Source organism: Lepisosteus oculatus, chromosome 7 (genome assembly GCF_040954835.1).
Source record: "Lepisosteus oculatus isolate fLepOcu1 chromosome 7, fLepOcu1.hap2, whole genome shotgun sequence".
Classification (NCBI taxonomy): Eukaryota; Metazoa; Chordata; class Actinopteri; order Semionotiformes; family Lepisosteidae; genus Lepisosteus; species Lepisosteus oculatus.
This window is the reverse complement of record NC_090702.1, coordinates 50,864,556-50,881,430: the sequence shown is the minus strand read 5'-3', so window position 1 is coordinate 50,881,430 and position 16,875 is coordinate 50,864,556. Positions and strand designations below refer to the sequence as shown.

The window sequence follows — 16,875 nt, the reverse complement described above, 5'->3', positions numbered from 1 at the left end:
AATTATATACAGTAAAAATGCGGCTCTGCTTCTTTTTCTTTCCAAAAAGTCTATTTTAAGTAATCGGCCCTAATGACAGGTTGCCACAGTACAGACACTTTCTGTTTTGTTCTGAAAATCCACTGAGAAGGAAACAGTGGGGAAAGGGCAGTTTCACAGCTGTTCTGTGATCCTGTCATGCATCCCACAGGGACATATGGATGTCACCTATGTCATCATGTTTGGTACCACTTCACTGCATTTTTACCGTGGTGGGCCTCAGTAAGCATTTTACCCAGGAACACAGCCGAAACGTTGTGTTTTCTCTCTTCTCTTTTCAGCATGGAATAAACCTATTACTTATCCCTTTGCAGACTACACATGCTGACGCAGCTACCCACCTGAACTACTTTACCCAGGAAGACTGGTTTTCTATATTCGAAGAGGTTATACTGTATACTGTATACAGTTTATAGATAGAAGCTTATCCATTCATATTCTTTTACAGCAAGACTTTTACAGCTCCATAGTCTGGTTTGTTGACCACATCTAAAACTTAAACACTGACCTGGAGATGCTGTGCCTTATAACAACGGATTCAAGAGCACTTAAGGACTGAAGGAAACTTGCTGCTGGTGTGAAATACTGATTGGTCCCTGGATACACATTGGCCACAGGATCCCAGAGGGAAAGTTAAATTGTTTCCAGTGGGAGTTCTGTGTGGTACAAATTCAAGACAAAGCAGCATCGCTGAGACCATGTCGAATGGCCTTTTTTTCATATGCTTTCGAATCCCAAAAACTGTTGATCACTACATAAAAATGTGGGGATTTAGATATTATTTCCATTACGGGCTCCTAATAATAAAGTCTGAATAGCAAGAAAAACATCCATTGTCCTCACATGAAAACAGCTACTTCTTGAGCTTTTTGACACTTAACAAGAAGTTAAAAAATGCTTTCCCTTTTATTTAATCTCCATGTTAGTGGCATGGAGATCGTGATTGTGATGACTGTGTAGCTGCATTATCATTGGGTTCCTTATCGAAGAGTGAAGAGACGCCTTGCTAGTCCATCTGCAGACCTTTACTTCAATAGAATACTAAAAGTAAGAGTTACTGTACTGCACCTCATCTGTAAATATTCTGTTTTGACAGATATTCTGGTACTGAAGAACCTCCCTGGTGAAAACTACCATATAGAAATACTGAAGTAAATAAAAATCAAATGAGCAAAGAAAAAAATAATTGATTAACAACTGAAAACATTACCAAAACAGTATGTACCGTTGGTATTTTACGATGATGGGGTCGCACTGGTAAAATTGATTCTTACAGACACACTATTCCTGTATGATACAAATAGGAACGTACTCTATGCTGTGCTGAAAGTGTTCTGATAAATGTTTGCTCAACTGGAAACGGACTTAAATGAAAACTAGAAAAAAGTAACAAAATAATATACCTCGACACGAAGGGAAACTGAGAAGTTGTGATTTTCACCTGGTTTATGCAGTTCCAACAAGAAATACAACTTGCTCATTCTGACAGGACATTGGACCCTCAATTTAATGGACTTTGGACTTAGCGGACAAAATCCAGTAAAAGGGGGGTTTTCTCTTCCAGACAACCCCCTGCCAGACGTGACAATGTCCGTTAATGTACTAATTAGCCTGTAATAACCAACCGAAAGCATAGATTATGGAATTCATTTTTGTTTTTCTTGAAGTGATTATTACAATGTGCATCGTGTTTTCATAAAAAATGATGAGAATAGGAGAAAAGTTGGAGTTGGGTTGTTAAATACTTTTCATGGAACAAAATGTACAATTTATGATTGCCCATCATGGCTGAAAAATGATTGCATGATAATTAATTGTAGCATTAAAGTTATGGGCATTGGGCATCACTTCCATCTATCTCTTGTCTCTCTGTTTATGTGTGTGATTCATCATCTTGCGTCCTTGTGTAATTACTGTGACAAATATGTAATACACAGCCGTATATTGTTTTAATATACAAGCTCAGACATATATATTCAGTACTTCTTAGTAACCAGATATACAGTATATGGTATTTTTACTCATGTACGAGTGTGTGTTTTGGGGTCAGAGTATCTCAATCTCTTTCCAACTGTTAGCAAAAGGAGGAGAAACTGAGCAGTACAGAGGCAGTACACTTAGTCCACGAAGTTTAGAAAGAGCAACAGCTTAATTAGAGCAATACTTTGAACCTAAAAATATGCGTGGGGATAATACTTTGTGGAGCTGTCTTTGACACTGTGCAAGGCACCAGCTGAGATTGCACATTGTGTCACTTCAAAGCCTTGAAGTGGCAGAAGTAGGTTTGCAATGAAGTCTTCACTGGAATCCTTTATCTGAAGATAGCCAGTAGGTTCTCTGTGAGATCATGTACTGTATAGTGAGTGACTGTCGTCGGAAGTGGGGTTGTCCCAGGCTCTTGTGTTGATGGCAAGCCCATACCAAACCTACATCACAGAGCATGTGTAATGATGACTGCAAATGATTTATTTGCACCATATTTACAAAATATTATTGGAACTACTGTGCATCTGTTAGCTAGAATGGCAGTATTTCAAACGTTGCTCAGAAATTTCTGTGAAAATCACCTCTCCTGGGGGATTAGCTCATAAAACCACAACTTTCCTCTGCTGTTTGCTTTCCCATATGACCCAGTTCTCTCCTGTTGCTCTCTGTGATCCATCATGCTCACTCCATATGATTGGGAGTGAAAGGGCAAAACCATTTCTTAATGGGTAATAACACAGCAGCTACGGAGCTCAGAGCTTAGGCAATAGCAGAGAACTAACAGCCTCAAGTAACCTGACAGATTCAATACAGAAGCACTGGAAGCCAACAACATCCAGTGCATATGAGCCAGACATCATCTTTGGAGTGGAGGGAACAACGTTTTCTGTTAATGCGCTGAAGTACAGTACAGTATGTGGACAGAAGAATTATTTCTTAATACCAACTACTGCTTCAATTGAAATGTCAATGGCCTTTCTCATAAATAAAGTCTTAGGGAACACAGAACAGAGAGTGTGGTTCACCATGTGCTGTAAGAACACTGCCCTGGGAACTAACACTGGCAGAATACAGGGTACCATTGATATGCAATACGCAGTAAGACACGCTGTAGACAAGCTTGCATTACGTGAAGCACAACTGATGCATTCAAATTATTTATGCATATGTGTCTCATAACACTGAAAGCAGCATGCATGTTCCAGCTGGTAGGCTTGAGGGCTGTGATGTTTGTAAAAGAAGCAATCCCTAGTTTAATATGCTGGAAATTGTGTGGACTCTGAGAATAAATTGAGGGTACAGTGCAGGTTATTCTGGACTGCTCGTCAGTGGCAAAGTACAGTAGGTGATCCTCATTGACTAAGAATTGTTTTTCATTTATAATCATTACCGTGCCCTGTCTGGGAATAACCTCATCTGAATAATACAGGCTGTTGGGTGTCATCTTTCAACAGGGGCCATAAACAGGATGAATACATTAAGACCAGTTTAATTTTATATTGTATATCACATAAATTGCAGACAGGTTTAATGACAGGTTTGATAATACCCAGTTGTATTTTCCTCACTTTTTTAAAGTAAAATGTGTTGTCTTTAAACTAATTATTCCCGTTCCCATCAACATCTGTCACCAGAATTTCTTCATCCAGGCTTTAGGTGTTGTTATTTGCTGCAGTGGTTGATGAATACGATTCACATTAATTCAGTAAATCAGCCTTCAGTACAGGACAAGAGAATTGAAAGATTTTTTTTTTCAAAATTTCAATGGAATATAATTCAGCATCTCTGGTTCCTTTTTTAAACAGAATGCGTGGCTCAGGGCTATGATTGCAAAGGTCTTTTTGAAAGGGAAATCAAGCTGTTAAACAAAAGCAATGAACTATTCAAAATAATGAATGGGAACATGAGGCTATAAAATGAATGTGGTCTCCTGAGGAGTTCCTAAGAATCCTGGTAAAAAAAAGCTCACACACTCACACAGCAGAGGGAAATGGACTGTATATAATGTACATTAATACCACTTAATTCAGTGTTTTCCAGTTCAGTCAATAGTTCAGTCATACAAGGTTAAATGGTGAACTACATTTTTATTAATTTACTTTATTTAATAAGTGACATCAACTTAATGGTATTTTATTTTTTCTCAGAATGTACAAAAGTTATCATGTTAGCCTGGCCAATTTTGATTCTACGGCTTGGGCTAGCCTAACATATCGATATGCATATTTTTAATCTTCAATCTTCTTCCCATTTTATGATCCGAATCAAAAAGTTCAGTTCTTCCATAGCAGATATTTGAATTCCTGGAGGTGACAAGTTCCTAGTGAATCATCTTCTTACATGTCTAGAGCAAGTGAGCTCAGACACAGACCTTGCAGCCTCCCAGAAACACAGCTCATTTCATGCCTTTAATGTTTTGAATGTCATGATCATCATCCTTCCTCTTAAAGGCACTCTGACCTTTTTGTATTTAGCTTATTACGTGCACCTGCCCCCTTTTTAGCCTGTTATTATTTAAGCCTGGTGCTCCCACTATTCCTGGCTCAGCATTGGAAGATGGACGCACGGAAGCCCGCCTACCAGCGGGTCCAGGAGAGACCTGACGGCGTAGGCTTCACCACGGCATCCTGACCATCTGAGTCTGGAGCTCCGAGCGTCTGGCTTCGTTATCTTGTTTTTAACTCTTTGTTCCTGTTCCAGGTCCCGTTCCGGATTTTAACTTTGTGTGTCTCTGATGGTTCTCCCAGTTCTTGGACCTTGGACTGCACCTCGGATTTCCCCCTTGGACTGGTTGGACTGGTTTGCCTCCGCCAATGCCCCCTGAGCACCAGATCACCGTCATCACGCCCCCCTGTCTGTCATCCCATCCTGATCCTCTACGTCTTTTCCCTGTTGTCCTTCTCCAGTTACTCCCGGATTATACCGTCTTCATAGGTTCCTAACTACGTACTTCGCGGGAGCCTGGACCGGCTCCTATTACATTTAAAGATGGCAATTGAATAATGACTGCTATAAATCTTCATCTAGATTGACATTTGGGTGACTGTCTATTATGCCAAGTTGTTACTGTATTTAAAATCAGTCCCACATTACAAAAAAGAACTTCCAACAGGTAATACACGTGCAGAGACAGCATGAGGTACTGCCCTTTCAATGAAAAAGTACTCAGACAAACACATGAAGGTATGCTTGTCTCAATAAAGGAACCTAACTCTGTACACTGACAGCATTGTTGCTAAGGGAGATAGCATGACACAAATTCAAGGTATACTATACCGTAAATAGGGTATATACTGCAGAAAAAAAGAAAAGAAAGGGCTGCTGCTGATGGTTTTGAGTGAAGAGTTGTGAATTTACCCTAATATTACATTCACAGGCACATTGCCAATATACTGTACTAAACAAGATGGCTTGTTTCACTTTTCATTCTTCTTAAACACTAAAATTCCAACCAAGTGCACAACAATTATTGATATAACTATCATAACTATAGTTACTGATGGAACTACCATAGTAGCCCAGGAGCAAGTCATGTCTAGGTAATGGGTGGATGCCAGTCCATCACAGGGCACACGCACATACTGTACGTACACCAGATCAAGTTGGAGACTTTTGGTATTTTGGAAATTGAGAGAAAAACAAAACATCTGTAAACCTATGTGAACACAGGGAGAGCACGCAAACTCCACACAGATATAGTCTCAGGACCTGTGAATTCTGAGGCAACAGCACAAACCTTCAAGCCACAGTGCCACCCGTCTTGCATATCTAATATACATATATTTTAGGTTTTATTGGCAAAAGTTTCACAGGTTTCTTTTTCATTTTTATTTTATTCATGTGGCACTCATTTAGTCTGATAGGGACGGTCCACAGTTACTGAAATATTTCTGTGTAAACTGCCTAATGAACTGTTTTTTATTTTAAGATTTTTTCAATTCTGTTTTATTGTATTACTTTAGAACAATATTGACATTAAGAGTATAAGTAATTTCTGTTATGACATCAGCAATGTGTACCTAGTCATTCAGGATTACTATACAGTATGTGGATTCTGTAAAACACAAGTGTTTGTACCACATGGCCCATATGTTTTCTTTAAATGATTGAATGAGTGCATTTCCCCAGCCTTTTACGTAAATTCCTAATGACAGCTTTATGGTACTTGAAAGACTGTACAAACACCATAGTGCCTGCATACGTCTGGTTTAAGTAAGTAAAGTAAAATATATATTTTTTCCCTTTAGGCTCTAGGTCATGCTGTCATCACACTGACAAATATTTAAGATGGTACTGCATGCATCCCATTTATTCTGAATAGTGCTTTATATTGGACAGTGTTTATTTTACTGGAAACTGGATAATGAAATGGATGTTTCAGAAGCGGCTCATTCATCCAACAAATACCCTGCCAGCCCTCTGCTGCAGGTCTTGTCCAGGGGGAAAGAGACCTGAAGAGCCAGCTGTCCTCCCTGACAAATTTATTTTATTCATTTATCATTCTTTGGCCAGCTTAAGAGGCCACACAAAGTGCTCTGATGTAGAACATGATGATATCATTGGTGCAACTCCAATTATCCATATCATCATTTCCTTTGTGGCCTGTGGTCTCTGTTTTGAGTCTCCCTGTGGATAAATCAGACAGAAAACCCCAATGCTGGAAGTGTATATAATTTGTATATAGCTGATACTACACCATGGCAGAACAACAACAACAACAACAACAACAACAATAAACGATTTTCTTGATTGTGTTGAGTATGTGAGCTTCATGAACAAACTTTATTTTTCTATCTTTACAAAATGCAGATTTTTTTAACTCCTTTCAATTTCAATACTCTGTCCATCCCTGCATAGAAAGTGTTTTTACTCTTTCTGCCTGTCTTGCTTGCTAGCAGTTTTCCATTAATCCATTATCAGCAAGCTGTATTCTGATAAGACTTTGGTAAGCTATCCTGGGCACAAGATAGGATAGAATGTCAGCTGATCAAAGTCCACTCAGACACTCACAGGCAATTTAGAGACACCAATTTGTCTTTGGAAGGCAGGAAGAAAATGGAGCAATCAGAGAAAACCCATGCGAACATGAGGAGAACATGCAAACTCCACAATTCCTAAAATCGAACCCAAGACCACAGCGCCGCACCATGAGGCAGCATGCTTACCTATTGCATTTTAGCTTAATCAAAAAAACAACATAAAAAGTAAAACTGCTGACCTGATAAAGACAAACTGGTGGTAGGATTTTTTTCTCATTAACACCTCTCATAATGAGAGCTGAAACCTTATTCCTTATCAATTAATAATTCTGTCTAACACCTAAAATTAGGTTCGTTGGCTGCTATATTTGGGAACCTTAAATAATAGACTTGGACATGATTTGTTCTCAATTCCCATTAATAAAGATCTTTAAAGCAAGCACACAGAAAGTACAACCATTTGTGAATTTGCCTCTGAATGCTACCTTTATCATCTTAACTGATTGAAATTGAAGGCTCTCAGTCTCTGTGCTTGATCTTTTTCCTCCTCATTTGTAATTCAGTTTCAGCTAATTGTTTAGGGATGGGTGCTATTTAACACAAGACAAGAGAGGTCAGCTCACAGAATCTCTTCAAGATAATATACAGTACATGGTCGCTGTTATATTAGTATGGAAATGTTAGTCTCTCTTAAGTAACAGCCTCTCTCAGCCCCTATTCTCTTATTAACCCAACAGACATCACATGGTGGAGCTACCTGTACTGTAGGTATATGCTGCTTTTCACAAGACAAGTGACTGGAGACACACAGGAAAACCAAGCCTTTTATCACATTCTGTTAAACCAAGTGAAAGGTATTGCTGGCACGAAGATGGGATTTATTCCATCAAAACATGGGAATGGGTGTAATGATGAGTAAGGCAACCACCTCACAAATTGACCAACCAGTATTCAAAGAGCAAGAGTGCCATTAATAATCAATCACATACTGTTTGACTGTTAAACTAGGGTATAACAAAACAAACTGAAACTGAACATTTATTGTATAATCCTCCCTTGAGACTTGACTCTTTTCTTGTTAAAACCTCAGGAAACCCTTGTATTGCCAACAATTTCATGTGTCTACACACACAGAGATCATTTAAAGAAAGCCCTAGATGAAAGAGGTTGTTCAGTAGTTCCATTTCCAGCTCAGAGAGCTCCTTTGCAAGAGTGTGCAGATTTTTTTTATAATGCAGGAAAGGAGAACTACCGTATAAAACTGAGTGTTGAACACTGCTCACAGCTCCGTCACACAGAAGTGGGAGCTCCTGTGACTAAAACAGAGATACTCCTGATGCTTGTTTAAAAATACAGTCACATCAAATAAGCTGTGGGTATGCCACAGGTATTCAGTCTTTTGTTTTGAATTTTCAATGGACATTCACATGATAATTGCATGCTTTGGAAAGTACAGTAGCCACTCTTCACAGCATTCAGTGAAAAGCTTTCAATAACCTAGAATTCCTGCCATCAGGAGAATTACACTTTAAGAACAAGTGCCATTCATTGAAATGAAAGCTGCACAAGTAATAAACATTGCTAACAACAAGACAAAAAACGCCTGTAAGGGTACTTAAAAGCCTTTATGCATATATTCAGATCTACAGAATTCCAAAAAGTTACCATACCATGTTTAGATGCATTGAAAAGGTTTTTCCGTTTTGCAACTTAAAATTAATACAATCCTGATACAAATGCAAAAGACTAATAATATCTGAATAATAAATACAGTGTACAGAGACATGCTAGAATGTGATATTGTGCCATTAAAAGCAAAAACTATTTGGGGTTGACTCTATCAAAGCAATGCACTTACATTAATTAACAATAAATATTATTTTTATATATTATAATTCCATTTTTCTACAGTGAGCACAATATTTGTTTAGATTTTTAAATAGCTCATCAATTTATCTATTTTCCTATGAGCTAAATTAACAGAAATAATTTGTTGTATCATACAGTATATCCTTGCCAATGAAGTTTATTTAGAAAGTGCACAATATTTTTCTTGTATTTACAATTAAATGTATACAGCATATTATCATCTAAATCTATCTGACTTGATCCGTAATCTAAAACTTCACAACTGACTTGGTTGCCCACGAAAAACAAAAGGAAATCCAATCTAGAACATTTGCAGTTGTCACACAAGGAGACTGCTGTTTTCAGAATCTTATTTTTAAATTGCCATCCAAAAGAAAAAAAAAAGTCTCTGTGTTTTTCAGAAGTCTCCTTCTGTGTTTCTATACAAACCCTTTTCTAAAAGGAATTTAAAAAATGCTTTTTTAAAGGAAGAAAAGTGAGGGACCTTCCAAGAAAACTGATTCAAACCAGCTTTGAGCACTTCACTCACCTCTTGGAAAGCAGGGGGGAAACCTCCTTTGGTCAATTGCTCCCCTGTTGCTTAACATTTCACTCTTCTGCAGTTACAGCCAAATACACAGCTCGCCATCCTGCCTTCCTTAACTGAGGACAGCAGAATTCAGCAAGAGGACAGGCTTGAAATCAGCACCAGCTCCCGCAAGGAGAAGAAAACGCACTCCTCTCTCTTCTGCACGGTATCCCAGCAGTTACAGTACAGAGAGAGAGAAGCAGAGAGAGATAAAGCGAGACCGTGTGCGTGTGTGAGAGAGAGAGAGGTGGTCTCCGTGGCTGTGTGCACTGTGTTAGTAGATGTTGTGTGTGTGTGTGTGTGTTTGTGTGAGAGAGAGTTCGCGAGTGGGTGAGCGTGTGTTCCTTTCTCCTGCTGCCTGGCAGAAATCCAGGAGCAGAAGCCACAAGGTCAAGAACTGCAGCACTAATAAGAGATGTTCTTTTTTTCTGTAGATGCGGAGAGCAAACGAGCATCTGAGCAATGAGCCTGTCTCTTTAAGGCAGCCTGGTACACCCCTTCACAGCATCCCCCCACCCCCTTCTGCAGGTCAGGCACAGGTGACTTAATTAGATGTCATGTCATAAGCACTATTACAAAATGGATGACAACCTTATTATTTGTGTCTGAGGTCCCCAAAGGATCCGAGACAAATACAAGCTAAAATGTTTTACTTTTCCTCTCCAATTCATTTCAGACCCCAGCAGGCCACATAAGGACATTTCACATGCAATTCACTATGTGAGTTATCACAAGCGGTGAAGTGATACAACTGAGGCTCTGTACGATATCTAAGTAGTGATGTTACACAGTATACATGTAAAACGGACTTTTAATAAAATTTTGTTTGACAGTGATTTTTATCATAAAAGACAGCATTTAGCAAACCTCAAGGAGCTACTTTCAGATAAATTCAAGACGGTTTTAATTTCTTGTTGAAGACGATACTCTGGCTTTTTTCAAGGAACTGCTGGAAATCGTATCCTTCAATCAATTAGCTACTAACTGCCAAAATGGATAGATGAGCTAAATGGGTTCCACTCCTTTGTCGCTGTGCTTGTGCTTTTAATTTTATAATGAATTATGTTCTTATTTTTATGTACCTATAGGAAAAGGTCTGCCTATCTATCTCATGCCCATACGAAATAAATTATGATAACAATATATTTTGAAATTTCCTTTCCTAAAACAAATGTTTCCACAATCAAAGGTGAAGCAGGTGAAAATACTGTGCTTCTAGAGCAGTGCTGTTAAGGACTTTAACACCCTTTAATGAAAATAATTACCAAGCAATACATTTAATAAAAGAAAGGATTTGTGCCATTCTTGCCAGTGTAGAGTGTGACAGCGTATGCATACAGTACCTTCTTACTGAAAGGATTTAAGAACATATATGAGACTTCTTCTTTTGATATGACAAGTAGTGTATTTGCAAATGCTGTATTAATGCTAATGTCCAGTTTGAGTAGTTGATACCAAAACAGATTTGCTAAAGAAACCTGAGCCAGTCACAGAAATAAACTGTAACTCAGAAGTACAGTATTAATAAATACTAAACTAAAGCCTCCTAGAACTCAATATGTACATAAATTCAGCATGTCTGTGTAAATAACTACTCAAAAGTAAGACGTAAGAATTTATTTCTGCTTAGAGCATTCAATAATGCAATTGGATGATTTATTAGCAGCAAGTGGAGCTGTCAATATGGAGAAAAATATTGACAATGATACAGTAGCGTACGTCTGTTTGTTATAACACTATAGTGAAAAACATGAGATGCAAAGCCTACGAATGGGCAAAGGGAAATTTCAGAGGACGAAGTTTTTTTTTTATTTTCATTCCATCCACTCAAAAGAATACTTCCAATGCAACAATTTCTGTTTTGCATTACTGGTTAATTCTTACAGGGCTATTTTTATACAAAATGCATTGAAAAGGAAGTAAAGGTTTTCAAACAAATAATTACAAATAAATGGAACCCAGATAGGTAATAATATTTTAAACACTTGTGATGCCAGCAGGAGCATGGTCTCTGGTGGGTGGTATCTTTGAAACTCTGCCCTTACTAGGAAGGTCAACCGGGGATGCAGCAATCACCAAGGCGCATAATGCATAAGCCTGGGAGAGATGGCTGGAAAAGGCGGAGAGACAGAGAAAAGAGGACAAGAGAAGGCAAGGGCACCCTGGCCAGATGCAAACTGACACAACCTGGTAATGGTTGGAGGGATGGAGGCGCCAGTGGCTACAGTATATGCCAACAAAGAGTGGACTGGACAGACATGAGGGAAGATGTGGCCAGCCACAAGCTGAGTTAGCTTTGTGCAAGAGGACGAGGACACAAGGGAGGTGCATAAAGGAGCTGAGAGGAGTCTGTGTAAGAAAGGATTCTGGCTGAGATAGTAGGCACTGCCCTATGAGAGACTTTACAGCACCTGAAGTGAAGTTGCTGCACTGCAAGAGAAACTATGGTGTGAATAACCACCACAGACAAGAAAATTCCTTGACAAGGAGCTATTTGTGTTCAGCTGGAAGCAGCTTAACAGCCCAGCTGCACACAGTATATTAGATAGGGACAAGGAGTGTTGCCAGGAGCCCAACAAAGGGTAAGCTTTCTTTTAGTTTTTCTTTTCATAGTAATGGTGTAACTTCACATTGAAAATTGTACAGCTAAACCTTATGGTTTACGTTGGGCTTATGTAACCCTTACAGTTTAAGGTAGCAAAAACATAAACTATAAATAACAATTGTGAAACATCATAGTAAAATAGGTTACTTACAGTACAGTAGGTGTTAGTGTTAAAACATTATTTATATTTTCAACAATGTGGGGAATTCAATAGACAAATAAAATGTTATGATATACTGTGTAGTTGAAAGTGTAGAATTTAAATCAATGTTATGTCATAATTGCATAACACAGTTGTAATAATAATAATTGCTTACACATATAAAACACTTTTCTGGACACTCCACTCAAAGCTCTTTACAGGTAATGGGGACTCCCCTCCACCACCACCAATGTGCAGCATCCACCTAGATGATGCGACGGCAGCCATAGTGCGCCAGAACACTCACCACACATCAGCTATCAGTGGGGAGGGAGCAGATTAATGAAGCCAGTTCATAGAGGGGGATTATTAGGAAGCCATGATCAGTAAGGGCCAATGGGAAATTTGGGCAGGATGCCAGGGTTACACCCCTACTCTTTTTTCAAGAAAGGCTCTGGGATTTTTAATGACCACAGAGAGTCAGGACCTCGGTTTTACGTCTCATCCAAAAGACGGCGCCCGTTCACAGTAAAGTGTCCCCATCACTATACTGGGGCATTAGGACCCACATAGAACGCAGGGTGAGCGCCCCCTTCTGGCCCCACCAACACCTCTTCCAGCAGCAGCCTTAGTTTTTCCCAGGAGGTCTCCCATCCAGGTACTGACCAGGCTCACACCTGCTTAGCTTCAGTGGTTGCTGCAGAGTGATATGTACACTGATATGTACACATACTGTATGTTGTATACATTTTTTTCATCACATTAGAAAAAGAAGAGAAAACTTTAATGAGCAACCAGATACATTCCGTTGGTCAAGGAAGTGCTGTACTGTACATTGACAGGATGAAGGAATTGAGCCTTGAACAGAGAGGACTATGAGGGGACATGACACGGGTATTAATAATCCTCAAGGCACTGACAAAGTAAATCTAGGAGATTTCCTTCATTGAGCAATGAAACACAAACCAGAGGACAAGGTTAAACAACGGAGAAGTGCATTTAAAACCAAGAACAGGAGGCACGTCTTTACGCAAAGCATTGTGAGGGTTGTGGGAAGAAGCAACTCAGCCATATTGTTGCAGTTAAAACCCTGACTTCTTTCAAGAAATGTCTGAATGAGCTCCTTGGATCAATTAACTGCAAACTACTAAACAGACTAGAAGGGCTGAATGACCTCCTTTCATCTGAAGCCTTTTTTTTTTTAAATGAAATTTCTGAAGTTCCAGTACAGCCTGTATCTACATTATGAATTATATTTAGATGGAATGGCTGGTGAGGCAGTTAGAACACCCACCTCACAATTCTTGGGTCCTGGGTTTGATTCTGCTCCGAGGCACCATCTGTGTGGGGTTTGTGTATTTTTTATAGCCTTTTCCATGTGCCTAGTGCACATTTCTTACCATAATCCAAAGATAAACTTTCTAGGATTGATTGGCTGTGCTAAAAGTGTCTGCCCAGGGTTTGGCCTTATTCCCTTCAACCAGATGAATATGGCTTGTACTTCTGTGCCACCTGTGCCACACAAGATAATAGAATAGAGCACCTGGATGCTCTGAGAATTACAGTAAGCTTTCCTTCTGTTCTGTACCTCAGAAGAAACAGACATTTTCGGCTACTTGTTGGCCGAGCTTTCACCAGCTTCTTTTCCCTCTGGCATTCTTATTTGGCAATCTATAACGTTATGACTTTATTCCAACATGGCTGGGCAGCAACACTATTGACATTGGCACAACATGGTCCATACACAGTGGAATTCCACTTTTGACACCAAACTAATAATTGGACTACATTGTTTGATTACAGATGACAGTGCTTTTCTATGATTTTACAGACCAGAAATGAAGAACTGGCAATCATACTGTTTGGGCATAACCAACTGTATGCAGCCAAAAGCACTGGCAGCCATTCACTGTTCTGCTCGTCCTTAAAGAAAGGCACAGCAAATCTTCTAGCTGTGCTTCGGACATAAAACTAAATGCTTTGATCTCAAGTCTTCTCTATTGATGGGTTTAGCATTCACAGTTTTGGGGCTCACACCAAAAGGAAAGCCTGTTCACAGCTCAGTGTGTCTATGGTTGGCTCCTTTGCAAAGAGAATTGCTGTGGGAAGGGCAAGTTGTGAATGTGTCAGCAGCTGTCAGGGAGCCAGCTGAACCCAGTGTGCTGACAGTTGCTGCCCCCAAGGAGGCTTGTGGCTATAGTAGACCTGCCTGTCTCTTAGGGAAACACTCTTAAAGCAGTAGCAGTGGAAAGCAAGATATTTTTCCATTAGAACCACAGCACAACATCATTAGATCATTGCCAGCAGCCATATCACCCTGCAACTCAAAACTGGCAGCCCACTAAAGCTAAGCAGGTGTGATCCTGGTCAGTAGCTGGATTGGAGACCTCCTGGGAAAAACTAAGATTGCTGCTGGAAGAGGTGTTAGTGGGGCCAGCAGGGGGTGCTCCCCCTGCAGTCTGTGTGGGTCCTAATGCCCCAGTTTATTGACGGGGACACTATACTGTAAACAGGCGCCGTCTTTTAGATGAGACGTAAAACCGAGGTCTTGACTCCCTGTGGTCATTACAAATCCCAGGGCGTTTCTTAAAAAGAGTAGGGGTGTAACCCCGGCGTCCTTGCCAAATTTCCCATTGGCCCTTACCAATCATGGCTTCCTAATAATCCCCATCTATAAATCGGCCTCATTACTCTGCTCTCCTACCCACTGATAGCTGATGTGTGGTGAGTTCACTATGGCTGCTGTTGCATCATCCAGGTGGCTGCTGTTGCATCATCCAAGTGGGGCTGCACATTGGTGGTGGTGGAGGGGAGTCCCCATTACCTGTAAAGCGCTTTGAGTTGAGTGTCCAGAAAAGTGCTATGTAAGTGTAAGCAATTATTATTATTATTATTATTATTATTATTAGAGGGTATCATATCATTTAAATGTCTTGCATTATCTTGTAATTCTGTTAGATAACTGGGTAGCTGGCCACATCCCCGTAAAATCTAAAAGTAACTTAGAATCTCCACAGACTAAGGAGCTGGGGAAGGTGGTTATGTAGGGCAATTAAATCAATCATTGATTCAATTAAGTTAGCAAGGTCTCAGGAGAAGCAGAGCCCAGAAGACACCGTGGCTATCATGGAACTGAAAATAATTACAGTACAAAATGAGATACTATTGAATAAACATTTAATTACAAATTACGACTGGAAAAGACAGGCATGTGAAAACCAAAATGGTCAGTAATCTTCATTTCATTCCATGCTGACATACCGTACAGCAACTGGGGTTTTGTCCTCTGATGAAAATCTTAATTTTATTTTCATCCTAAAAACATTTTTCTCTCTCCTGTCATTAGGTGCATTCACTGGTGCTTCACTCATGCACAACTTCAAGCATCAAAAGTTGAACGGTTGATGTTTTCTACAATGTATTTTATCCACAGAAAATGTTCTTTGCATTTTTGTGTGTATTTACTTTACCATTGCATCTCTCTATTCCTGATGTCACTTTGGATTCGTTTCTACCACTATGAATAAGAAAATGAATCACTTGATGATTCCTGGCTTGGTGTGCTTGTCCTCAAGAGGATGAAGGCAGTAGCAGTGGAAAGCAAGATATTTTTCCATTAGAACCACAGCACAACATCTGAGCACACATATGCACCGGATGGAGTGCCAAAGTTGCTTTTGACTGGGTGGTATTGATGAGCAATGGACAAATAAAACAACAGAAACATTAGGGACATGACACATTTCAGATTAACTATTATTACAAATGTATTTAACTGACCCATTTACCTAAAGCAATGAAGAAACTTAGAACTGCACCCATTTATATACTGCAGGTAGACATATTACAGGAGCAGTACAGCAGCAGTTCACAGCCTGGAATTTGAACCCATGACCTGTTACTCTAACCACACAACTGCCTATTGCTACTACTGGATTTTGCCTTCTTGTTCACCACAAAACTAGGAGGTCCATCTTAGGTAACTTCAAAAGAGGTGTATATTTCCATTACGAGATGCTTTGCTGTCAGAATGCCCTGAGACATCCTAACCTTTATTGTGAATTAATTCAGTATTTTTCAGTCACTTCTGGCATATTTGATGTCTCTTATTCGCTAACACTTGGTTATTAAACTAATAAATATCAACTAGTTATTATTTATGAATAACCAATAATAATGAATTAATTATTGATAAACAATTGATATTAATTGTTAATTGATTAGATACTAGTGGATTAATAAATATTGGATATTAATAATTGGGGATACAATGGAGACTCCAAACTCATTTCACTCGAGACCTGCCAACCCAAGGAAGTCAGATGAATGTGACCAAAGGTCAGAGATGCAACCATTTCCAAAACTCCTCTCTGAATTCATTTAATGACAGACAGCTTCTAGAAAACGCCGAGAACTAGTTATTAAAATCTACTCTGATATAATTATAAGTGTGAACCAGCTATGCATTATATTCATGTTGCTTCTTGTCAGACCTGCACATCTACAGTACTTCTGGCTCCAGCATGTTTCATGACAGATTGAATACTGTGATTTCTAATTTAGTTTGATAAATTATTTGTGCTTTTCTACTCCTTGACCTCTTCAACCCATGATGTTAAATAAACATGTATACTGTATACAGTATCTATATTGAACAAAATTGGAAGTAGTGCACGATCTTATTTTA

General features: G+C 39.3%; 1 protein-coding gene across 5 annotated transcripts in view; it reads right to left on the bottom strand.

Moving 5' to 3' along the window:
- Nucleotides 1-9,884, bottom strand: part of shisal1a (shisa like 1a) — a 97,268-nt gene extending 87,384 nt beyond the window's left edge. For all 5 annotated transcript variants that reach the window (XM_069192712.1, XM_069192711.1, XM_015352028.2 and 2 more), the window contains exon 1: nucleotides 9,403-9,884. Coding sequence is in view for 1 of the 5 variants with exons in the window: in XM_069192710.1 (XP_069048811.1) it covers nucleotides 9,403-9,460 (58 nt within the window). In the remaining 4 variants the exon portion in view is untranslated. The remainder of the gene's footprint in view (nucleotides 1-9,402) is intronic.
- Between the last annotated feature and the right edge of the window lie 6,991 nt (nucleotides 9,885-16,875).